General features: G+C 41.2%; 1 protein-coding gene across 1 annotated transcript in view; it reads right to left on the reverse strand.

Annotated features, from left to right (window-relative positions):
• Positions 1-8,419: 8,419 nt before the first annotated feature.
• Positions 8,420-12,616, reverse strand: part of LOC135710672 (chromatin-remodeling ATPase INO80-like) — a 132,046-nt gene continuing 127,849 nt past the window's right edge. Inside the window, exons 5-6 of the mRNA XM_065233319.1 lie at positions 8,958-9,060; positions 8,420-8,607 (exon numbers count right to left, since the gene is read on the reverse strand). Coding sequence (XP_065089391.1) covers positions 8,435-8,607; positions 8,958-9,060 — 276 coding nt within the window. The 3' untranslated portion in view covers positions 8,420-8,434. The remainder of the gene's footprint in view (positions 8,608-8,957; positions 9,061-12,616) is intronic.

Consider the following 12,616-nt stretch of genomic DNA (forward strand, 5'->3'; position numbering starts at 1 on the left):
CATTCTCTAAAAGGGGGAAGGTGTAAGATGGTTGAGAACCACTGACATAAAACAGAATCATAAATTAACCTAAAGGCCATCCGCCTCAAAATATGCTTCGCATCCAATATGCATAACAGACAACTCAATTACAAACATGTGACACTGCAATAGCTATCGTTCAATTCTTTCACTCGTCACCTCCCGCGTAGGCTCCGTCCTCGGGTGCACTCGAACAAAAGGGTTTCAAATTGCACTATCGAGTAGGGCCAATGCCATCCAAATTTCTCTGACTTTGCAGTCTTGTAAATGGTTCTCCAGCCGTCTCTTTTTCTCTTACTATTAATATAGATAGGCAAACATTGTACGAATCATATATAAGTAAGAATCTTTCAATAAAGAAAAGACACTTCAAACTTACTTCTTGACAAGCAATCTACTGCGAGTCATTAGGTCCGTTCTGGTGGATACCGCTCTGGTCCACCATAGTCCGGATACCTATTCGTCTCCGAAAAGACCTTCTCCAAGCAAAGTAAATGAGAACTTGCAACACAACTATCACACTTGAACAGAACATTTGCATTATCTGCTATAAGCCTCGCCGCAGTCTTAGTGAGTGCCGCACAAGCGAATGGAACGTTCCATTGCACGGACCTACACATGTAACTGGGAGCCCACTCATAGCAATAGACTGCTCGCATACATTACACACATCCATTTTACCAAATTAAACGCTAACACTGTTAGCAGCAGACATATACAGGGGAGGAGAACACAAAATAAAATTTTACCGCCACAGCTCACTATACAGAAGCAATAGCGCGCCGGGGGAAATATACAAAATTAAATAAAAACGAGTTGCTAGGCATCCTTTCCTCTACTTATCCTGTTAAAAAAAAACATAACGGGCACGCGTTGGAATAATCCTTTCGCGGCACACGCCACTATTTCGCACGAAATTATGAATTTATTTTCACAGCACAAATCAACAAAAACACTATTTTGTACGCCATTCTATGGTCTAGGTGTGCTTTCGCGAGAGTGACGTTTGTTGGATCCTTTTTTGTTTGCACGAGTGTTTTTTTTTGTAACTAGCGTAAGTGTACCTGTGATTTGCATTGAGTGTCAGAGATTGTGAGTAAGCTGAAGGATGCCTCGCTGGATACGCCCAAGACTGGACGGGCGGTAGCTGGTGGCCGTGAACGGTTCCTGGGGAAAGCACTAGATGCGACCCTCCTCCCAGATGACCATGATAATGCAGGAAGTATTACAACAAAGGTAATTGCTTTTCGATATTTTTGCAAACAGTGACAGATAACGGACATCAAGAACCAGTGTAGGTGCCGGGCAAAGGTGTTATATCCTAGACAAATGGTAAGTTAAAAATTCGCTGCTGTCGTTGTCGTAGGCGCCGTCGTAGTCACTGTCGTAATCGCCGTCGTAGTCGCCGTAGGCAGTATCGTTAGTATATTTAAAATTAACCATCAACCGCTAAAAATATGAACTATCGCGTATTTCTGTTGCTCATTACATGCCAAGTGAAATTCGAGAACATAATTTCATTTGAATAGCTTGTTTAACCAGGTCTTAAACAATCGTCACGTCGGTCATAGCTTGTTATGATTGCCTGAACCATGCGTAAAGAAAAAATCGAAACATTGAACGTCGCGTGAAAGAGGATCTTAATGAAGGCCTAAGAACTCTTGCGTAGCTTTTAGTTTTAGGATTTCAAAGATCGTCGGTTGCCATGGCTTGCTTACTGAGCAGAAAAACGCGGTCCCAGGTCCTTACATATTTAAAATGTATGGTAAGATCTCTTGTTTATCGTGTATTTTGAAAAACTTTTCTTTGTTGTCAGTGCCGGGTTTGAATAGTTATAAAAACTTGAGAAACGCTATAATGTGATATAAGGGGCTCGGTGACCTTAGAACAACCGGTTTTGCTAACTGAGCAGAACATCATAAGTCTAATATCAAGCCCATCCACATTCAAGATTCGTCAATCGTTTTATATGTTAGCATGATTACATGGTAATAACAGCACGTCGATGGTAAAAAAGGAGCTCGTCTGCCTAGTGGCTAATGTTTTTGCTTACTGAGCAGAAGACCGTGGGTTCAATCCCAAGCTCCTTCGCGTTATATGATTGTTAGGACATCAATTCAGCTTATCGTTTACCAAAACGAACCCTGCTGCAAACGCAACCCTATTATCCAATATCCCAGTGATTCCTCGTGGAAGTGCAGAGGTGTTCTCGGCTTCATCAAAGCGAGTGTCACGTCAACACATTCCTACCCCTTCCTTTCTTGACCTGTGTTCGGGCGCGGCCGGCGCTGGTATTGCCTGGTTTGAGATCACCAGTTTTTACACATTGAGGATGATTGCTAATCCGAAGCATCGTCTATTGGTTCTCTGTGTAATTACAGCTGGTCTGGCAATAACAGAGTAGCCTACCCCTTCCTTTCTTGACCTGTGTTCGGGCGCGGCCGGCGCTGGTATTGCCTGGTTTGAGATCACCAGTTTTTACACATTGAGGATGATTGCTAATCCGAAGCATCGTCTATTGGTTCTCTGTGTAATTACAGCTGGTCTGGCAATAACAGAGTAGCAACCGTGGGCGGTCAATCATGTTCATGCTCATGCTCCCTACACGTCATCCCGATTCCAAAAATACCCATATTATGGGGTATTTGACAGTATGTCCCAGTTCTATCCCTGAAGCAGCCATCTTAAATTTCAAAATAGCGTCAGACATCGATTTCCGGTTCGAACATGTCACCACGATACCAAAAATACCCATATTGTGAGGTATTTGACGGTATTTCCCAGATTTTCTCTAACCGGAAGCCACCATCTTGGATTTCTAAATGGTGTCGAACATCTATTTCCGGTCCCTGCATGTTGTCCCGATTCCAAAAGTATATGTATTGTGGGGTATTTGACAGTTTGGCACTTTGAATTTTGATCATCTAAGCTGTTATTCACTTGCACATTCGATTTTGGAGGCGAACCAGCCCAAGGCTGAAAGCCTCCCTAATAAAGATAAATTAATTAATTGCACATTCGGCAGCACTGCACCTCTATTTACAACTTCTTCGCCCAACTGTTTAACCATGTTCAACAAAAACCGAGAGGGGTGACTCTATCTACGATGAAGGAAAAATTGTTTTTTGCTGTGGTTAGCTGCGCGCACGCTGATTAGATAGTAAGAAGATTTATGACGATTCTGAAGATTTCTTGCAAAAAGATGATGCACGATGCAAGTAGATGCGAGAAATTAAAGAAGATTTTTCGAAGATTGATTAGCTAGTGTGATTTGTTGAACACCTAGAATTGAGATTTAGATGTGTCGTCCCAAAAACCAGGTTCGGTTTGCAAAAACTACACCGAATCCGTGGTTGATATCCCATACACCCGACCACAAACTCGTTTGCACGTGTAAACGGTGCTGATGGTTTCGGTTGTGTTTTCGAAACCGAGGCCCGGTTTTGGGTCAGTTTCGTTTACCGTGTAAACGAAATGAAAACTTTACACGGTGTGCACCATTTGTTCACACATGTTGCGATTTTGAGGACCGTACATGTGTGTACCGGTTGGTTTTCTTGTCCACCACTGCCACTAAGACGCCCACACTGCTTCTTGACCCCAAACTCGGCCTACGGATTATAAACTCGGCCTAACGTATTGAAACGCAATTGAATTCACTTCGGCCTGATGAAGATAAAAATTGATTCGATTTGATTTTGAAAATAATGGGTGCAAACATTCATATCAAACGTTCTTAATGACTTCGCTTGGTAGATTATGAACAGAAGTATCGTACCAAACGCATAATTAACTTGTTAACGCCGAAATCATGGTTTTATTTGATGTTTTCTGCTCGATAGGCCCAAAATGGGCTATCAGGCTGAAGTAGTTCTCTGTCCTAATATAATTTTTTAAAAAATTAAAAAATCATACAAACATAAACTTTTGCTATATGTGCACGTTTTGCTCTGTAGGGTGCTCATCTTTCCCGGGTCAAAGACTTTTCTAAATTATTAAAAACAATCCAAAATATAATACATTCATTTAAATCAATATGTAGTTACTAGCACAGACATGAATGAACTAAGGTAGACAGTGTTTCAATGTATTAATTGCAATTAGTACATATAAAAATGATGTCAACCTTAGGGAGGCTGTGTTGCCCCGTGTATCTCTATTTATGTAGATTAATATCAAAAACCATATTTAACATACATCATGTACCGTGCCAACACCATACTTCGCGCGCTCCTTTTTTTACTCTTTATTTGTTTCAAATTCAAAATAAATTACATTTCATTTTAACCTAGGTGCTCCAGTTACTACAGTAACTTACCAGCCTTAATTGTTATGATATATATCTAAGTGTTTTTACATTGTTCCTGCCTTGTATTTTAAACGGTTGTCTATACCTGCATGTCAGAATAACAATTGACATCTTAAAATTAAAAAAAAAAAACTAAAACTAAATCTTATCTATGTATTAAGTGAATTAATCGTTGCAATTGGGGATTGCAACGATTTTTGACTAAAATTATTAATTATTTTGTTGGACATTTGTTCTGAAGTCTCAACATTCAAAATTCTATGTACCTCGGTAGTACTGTACCAGGGAGGCAACTACAAAATCATCTTCAGAACTTTGTTCTAAATCCTTTGAAGTGCTTTTTTCTAAACTTCTAACTTCTAACTTCTAAAAGCTTATATAAATAATAAAAGTGTATTCGTCAGGCAAAGTTTGGATTTCCTGTTTACTGTTTGTTTGTTTTATAACACTGCAATAAGAGGATACAAACATTTTATATACCAATTTGTTACATTTGGCTTGAATGCCCTCAATAAGATCTTTAAAGATTAATTTTTGGTCAAGTACTAATCCAAGATATTTCACTTGGTTTGACCAGGAAATTGGAACTCTGTTCATAGTGACTATGTGACTACTACTAGGTTTCAAAAAGAAAGCTGTAGGCTTATGTGGAAATATTATAAGTTGAGTTTTGGAAGCGTTGGGAGACATCTTCCATTTTTGTAAATAAGAAGAGAAAATATCTAAACTTTTCTGCAGTCTGCTGCAAATAACACTAAGACAGCAAACAAAGTTTTGTGGCATCCCTTAGGCAAATCAGGGAGGTCCGAAGTGAAAATGTTATACAATATAGGCCCAAGAATGCTACCCTGAGGAACTCCTGCTCTAACAGGAAGTCGAACGAATTTTTATAATTTACCTTGAGAGTTCTGTCAGTTAGATAATTTTGAACTAATTTCATAATATAGAGAGGAAAATTAAACTTTTTCAATTTAGCAATCAAACCTTTATGCCAAACACTGTCCAATGCTTTTTCTATGTCTAGAAGAGCAACTCCAGGTGAGTGGCCTTCTGATTTGTTTGAACGAATGAATTTGGTAACTCTTAAGAGTTGATGAGTAGTTGAATGCCCATGGCTAAATCCTTTTCAAAAAATTTACTGATTGAAGAAAGCAAACTTATTGGACGGTAGCTAGAAGCTTCAGTTAGATTTTTATCCGGCTTTAAAATTGGAACAACTTTTGTATTTTTCTATTTATCAAGAAAGTATGTATGCCAAAATTAAACATTTTTTAAATATTTTTACCAAGAAAGACAGGGAGTTTTTTGATGAGAATATAGAAAAGTCCATTATCACCTGGAGCATTATGAAACTTTTTAGTTATAGACCTTACTTCGTCCAAATCAGTCCCCCAGGAATCATCAAAAATATTTTCCCGAGAGAAAATATTCAGATAATCCCGAGCAACCTGATTCTCAATAGGACTAGTAATACCCAAACTGAAATTATGGGAACTCTCGAATTGCTTAGCAAGTTTCTGAGCTTTTTTCCGAAGTTGTGATCAAAATTTTACCACCAAGCACTGGAATAGGCTTTTGAGGTTTTTATATAAATTCCATGGCAGGATCGCGTGTTCTTTGATACCTATTGTCTCCTACGGACATTTTGAGGACGGATCAAAGATGGAGATCGTCGTCTATTATAATTGAATCGAATTTAACCTCGCATTTTGGTACTGAGGCAGCTCTTGCTTCAACTATAGAAGTAGTCAGAGATTCAAGAGCATAATTAACATCATTTTTTGTTTGCAAAGGAATGTTTGGATCTAAGCTATATTCCATAAATGTTCGATATTGCTCCCAATCAGCTCTATGGTAATTGAAAGTAGAGCTGTTAGGATTAGAAATTATTTCTTGATATCTTTCAAAAGTTACGGAAAGGTGATCAGAACCGAAGTCAGCAAGGGTAATTAATTGACTACAAAGTTGACATGAATCAGCTAAGACCAAATCAATAATTGAGGGATTTCTTGCAGAAGAAAAGCATGTTGGGCTGTTTGGATATTGAATAGTGTAATAACCTTCAGAACAATCATCAAACAGAATATTACCATTGGAATTGTTTTGAGCATTATTCCATGAGCGGTTTTTGCATTAAAATCACCAATAATGAAGAATTTGGACATATGACGGGTAAGTTTCTGAAGGTCACCCTTGAGAAAATTCTTTTGCTGGCCTACGCATTGGAATGGCAAATAGGCAGCTATAAGTTGTCCTAAGTTGTCCAAATTTTGTTTCAGCAGAAACTCCCAAAGTTTCAAAAACTTTGGTTTCAAATGAAGAAAGAATTTTATGTTTATGTTGTTTTATGTTATGTGTCTATGAACAATGATGGTAACGCCACCACAGGCTCAATCAAGACGATCATTTATACAAATGAAATAATTTGCGTCCCCTTAACCTTATGGCCAGGTTTAAGGAATGTTTCAGTTATAAGGGCAATGCACGTTATGAACTCTCAAAAAGTTGAATAGCTTGTCTTCATTATCTTAAAGGGATCGAGCATTCCAATTTAAAATATTTAATGATTTAAAATCCATTACTGAATTTCAAAGTCATTGCTATATTGTTCGCAAATTTTACTCCAGTTTGAATGGCATCAAACATGGAGTTAGATTTAAGCATATCATGTCAATTAATGATTTCTGTAAAAATTCCATTTTAGGAGCAGTAATGCTTCCTAAGTCAAAATTTTCAAAATTTCCGTTACAATTACGATGGCTAGTATTTTGATATCTACCTGCTGCAATAGCAGCATAGGTAGCTCCATTTACTAGCTGAACATTGTTATTAGCGCGGGGAGGGGAGGGGTATAGATGAAGAATTTGAAGCAGGGGTAATATTTGTACCTACGGGTACGAATGTAGAATTTGTTCCTCGTTGACCGTTGTTAACAGCAGAGTATTTTGTACCTGGTTGGAAACGTGGAGCTTTTTCTACCTGCCACTAAGAACGAGATTGTAGAATCGCTTTGCGAGTCTTACATTCCAAAAAATTGGATTTGTGGTTTTCACCAACACACAACTCCAAGTAATTTTGCCAGTTCATCTTTGATCTGATCCAGGGATTCACCACTGGGCAGTCCTTTCATGAGAACCTTGAACACACGTTCAGTTTTGGCGTCGTAAATAAAAAAATGCTGCTTCTCAGTAAGATACTTTAGAAGACATTCAAATCCGTCCAAGGTTTCAGCCAATACACGGCATTCACCGCGACGCCCAATTTGTAGTGAAAACTTAAATTTCACGAAGTTCAAAAGTTCCATGCGAAGAGCATGGAAATCGGAAGTGGATAAGAGGGAATCTTTTCCTGCTTGGCATTAAGCCGAGAAAGTTTACTAGAATTTTTCCTGGATGATGGATCATTCTCATCATCCGTGAGCAAATCAAATGGATTGCTTAAATTAATTTCATAAGAACGGGGATCAAGAGATTGCCCTTTTCTTTTGCGTTTAGGCGCCATGGCGGCAGTAAATTTTTTATCCAAATCGACTTCCAAGCAGATTACTATAAGAATCTGAAGGATCGAAGAGGAATTTTCCAAATCGATATCCAAGAAGGATTACCTCGGGTAGGGTCCAAACAAGGATCGAAGAGGAATAAGAGGTAGAAATTTTACAGGTTGAGCACTGTTTAAATTTGTTGTAGCTTTAGGTAGTAGTAACACTTCCTTCAGCAAAAAGCAAATAGATCCGCACGGTAAGAGAGCACGATGCGGACTGATTGCGCGCTCCTAACTCTTCGCAGTCAATCCCCCACAATGTATAACCATTGTAGTTCAAAATCAAGAGTATAGATAGAAAAATCATGAGTGCGCAATCAATAGTAGCTGCGCAAAGTATGGTGCCATCACAGCATTACTCATTTCAGCCATTTTAAGTCTATCGTTTATTTTCTGAAACCGTTTTGCTCCCCTTTTTTTTATTCATTATTTGGGGCCAAGCATCCAGAAATTATCATAATAATAGCACGACCTAAGCCATGGTATACGGTAAAATGCAGACGGATTAATGCTACTGAGAAAATGACCGTCAATCGTGCAAGAGATGGGATAATTAGTCAAGCATTATTTATGTGCGTATTCAAGAAAGACCAACATAAAAATAAAATACAACATGCTCTTTCGTTCTCCATTTACCTTGCTTGATGCGGCATTCGGCTTTCGCTTTCTATCTCTCTCCTTATCATTCTTCGTTAGATCTTCGGCCGCGGACTTCCTTTCTTCAGTTTTTTGTCGGTCTGATATTTCGGAAAAGCCATACAGTGTGGTGTACGAGTAATGTCATCGCCGGCGTATCAGGTTGAAGCAGCAGGCCAAATTATAAAAAAGAACAATAAAACAAGCACAAGTTAATATTTGTTTCTGTATTAAATGCTCAACTTATGGTTTAGCAAAATTCGAGCATGCATTTAAGTTTCTACTTGACATGTGCAGGTTGGAATTCCGACACATAGGAAAATGAAACAAATTAAACATGAATTTTTCAATAATATAATTGCTTTCTGTTAAGATAAAGGTCACACAAATAATAATAATAAAAAAACTAGATCTGTTCTCTTAACTAGGTAAACAAACAGTTAACACTTACATTTCAACTCAATCTCCTCATCATCCAGTAGGAGAGAAACAACTTCTTTCGGTTTTAAAGTATCTGGTTTGAAGTTTCCACCACTGATTACCATTCTTTGAATCTAGAATTAAAGAATAAATATACATTGCTTTATCTAAACACTATGTCTTTCTCGGGTTCAATTGAAATGTAGTATACGGTCATCAATTATATTATTAACCCTTTGTCTGTACCGTAAAACGGGGCGAATAGAAATAGTGAGGCGAAAAGGAACAAAACTTCCCTCCTTTAAAAATATTACTAATATGCTGAGATTATTTTGAAAAACCCGAATTTATCCACCTATGGTGTGATCAGACCCTTCTTACTTATTCAAGTTTATTTATTTTATTGTCATTATCAGTGACCAAGCCCCCCACCCCCGTGTCATCCAGTGACGCTACGCCACTGCCTGGGGGTACCCGGAATATATCCGCGTGTAGTCTATTTGGTGAGGCTACCAAGCACCTTATCATCGTATTTTAATGTGATTTAATGGGTTTTAATTCAATTCATATTCAAGCAACTTCCCCGGGGTACCCGGAACATGTCCAAGTGTGTCCAATGTGGTCTGGAACACTTAACACGACTTGCATTGATCTTATTTTTGAATTCTGTAGTAATTTGATGTGTCGCATGATGGTTTTGATACGTTTTCCGTTAAATCCAGCGTGAAGGCCCATATTCACCGGATCTTATTCCGGCCATATCTCCGGAACCGGTTCACCGATTCCAAAACCGTTCAATAGCGTTCAATATGACCCCAAGAGCTATCATTTGGCGCCGAGTTTGTCCAAAGCGGTTGAGCGGTTGCTGAGAAACGTGAGCGCATTCATTTCGTTACATACACACACACATACACACATACACACGTACACACATACACACGTACACACATGCACACGTACACACATACACACGTACACACATACACGCACACATAGACATGTTCCGATCTCGTCGAGCTGAGTCGAATGGTATATGATGGTTTTGATACGTTTTCCGTTAAATCCAGCGGCCAGCACACACATACACACACACACACACACACACACACACACACACACACACACACACACACACACACACACACACACACACACACACACACACACGCAAGCACACACACACACACTCACACACACACACACACACACACACACACACACACACACACACACACACACACATACACACACACACACATACACACACACACACACACACACACACACACACTGGGCTACAAATGGTGAATTGACAACCTGGGAAGAGCGTTTTTCCTATCTCTGGTCCTCACAAGTTCCTACCTCACACCTCCCCGTGGTGTAGCCTGGGCAATGTTGTCCTTCTGACAATAGCAAAGTGAGGGGGTGCGACGCGAACACTGGCGCGGTAACCATAACACGGCGATCGAGGAAATGCTTCGTCAACCCGCAGGAGTGCCAACCGGCACATTAGGATCGACGCCAGTAAGATCCTTATTATGGCATACTGGATACGGCATGGAACTATGGACACGACACGGTACAATGGATTGGATACCACGCTACAGGGCTGACAGTCGTGCTATTCTGCTCCCTAAGTAAAGAAGGGTGACACCTTCTTGAAATGGCGAGTGGGCTAATAGTGCGGCTGCCCCCGTCCCGGTAAAACCTTGGCAGGCCTCCGGATACGTTCAAAACTCGTCACCAATTGGTGATTGGTGAGTAGTAGACTCAGATGTAACATTCCTGACTTACGCCGATCTGGCTCTGAACACGGCCCCCATGAAGGACCGTGTCAACCCTAGCATGGCCTCCCTGCTTGCATAGATAACAATGGGATCACGATAGGCGACTACATACAACGAGTGGAGATAGCGGCCCGGAGGGGGGACCCAACAGAATGGAGAAAAACGGAGAAAAAAACAAAAAAGAAGAAAATGAGAAAACCCAAAAAAATATGAAGGACGACGGCAAGACGCCAGAAATTGAAAACGGAGGAGCGAACGTGTTCGCAAGGAGCGGGATATTGCAGAGATCACCAGTGTTGAACCTGGAGGCAACAGCGAGTTCCAACAGCAGCAGTAAGCCCCAAGGTGAGCAGCAAGGACACCAAGGAGAGCTAGGTCTTATGCTAAGCCAGGTGTTCACACCGAAATCCAGCAGTAGCACACCCCAAGAAGGATTGCAGCTTGGGAAGACCAAATTGATGGAGGTCAGGAGGAGGATCAATGAACTCCATGACTTCATCAAGGATAAGAGCAACGTCCACAAGGCAATAAAGGAAATGGTGACGGGCATCAAATCCGCCATTATTGCTGCCGAACGTGAACAGGATGCGCTGAGGACGAGGTCCGTAACTGCCGAAAGGGCACTGATCGAGGCCAAGGAGAAAGCAGCAGCTGAAATACAGGAGACGCCAAAGGGACCTCGAAATCCACGCTCGGAGAAGAGGAAAAGGGAAACTCCAGGAGAGGAAGAGGAGTTGAAAAAAGTCAAGAACGACAAGGAAGACAACAAGGAGGAAGGCTGGCGTACCGTCGAGAAGCCAAAGGAGAAGTGGAAAAAACGGAAGGAAAAAGACATGAAGAAGAAAGCTGAACAGAAGAAGGTGATACCCAGGACTCGTCGGGAGCGAAGTAAGGGCGATGCTCTGATCGTCGAAGCTAAGGACATGCAGCACTCCTCCGGAAGGTACGAGAGGATCCGGAGTTGAAGCAACTAGGAGAGAACGTGGTGAAAACCAGGCGAACCCAGAAAGGCGAGATCCTCTTTGAGCTGAAGAAGGATCCTGCTATCAAGAGCTCAGCCTTCAAGGAGCTCGTCGAAAAGTCTCTTGGCGAAGGGGCGAGCGTAAGAGCTCTATCCCAGGAGACAGTGGTCGAGTGCAGGGACCTGGACGAGATCACCACAGAAGAGGAGCTAAGAAGTGCGTTGAGAGTGAACTGCGATCTGGGAGATGTCCCAATGTAAATCCGCATGAGGAAGGCGTACGGCGGCATGCAAACGGCGGTTATACGGCTTTCGACAGCTGCAGCGAATAAGCTGTTGGAGACGGGCAAGGTCAAGGTTGGCTGGTCATTGTGCTCGCTGAAAGCCACTCCTCGGGTTACCAAGCAATTGGAGCGATGCTTCAAGTGCATGGGATTCGGTCACCAGGCGAGGAACTGCAATGGCCCTGACAGATCTGATCTGTGCAGGAAATGCGGAGAGAAAGGCCATATTGCAAGAGGCTGCACGAAGCATCCGAGGTGTATGCTCTGCAAAAAAGAGGACGGTAACGATCATACGACGGGAGGCTTAAAATGCCTAGCATACAAAAAGGCGATGGCAGGCCAACAGTAATGGAGGTAACCCAAATAAACCTCAATCATTGCGACATTGCTCAGCAACTGTTGTGGCAGTCGACAACAGAAACAAAGTGCGACGTTGCAATCATTGCGGAACCGTATCGAGTCCCTCCCGATAACGGTAACTGGGTTGCGGATAGAGCTGGGATGGCAGCTATACAAGTTATGGGCAGATACCCCATTCAAGAAGTGGTTGCGAGCTCATACGAAGGCTTCGTCATCGCCAAAATCAACGGAATCTTCATGTGTAGTTGTTACGCACTCCCCAGATGGACGATTGAGAAGTTCTACGAGATGCTTGATG

This window comes from Ochlerotatus camptorhynchus, unplaced genomic scaffold, assembly GCF_037179485.1.
Source record: "Ochlerotatus camptorhynchus isolate MF236.1 unplaced genomic scaffold, CSIRO-AGI_Acam_v1.1 ptg000400l, whole genome shotgun sequence".
NCBI classification, from domain to species: Eukaryota; Metazoa; Arthropoda; class Insecta; order Diptera; family Culicidae; genus Ochlerotatus; species Ochlerotatus camptorhynchus.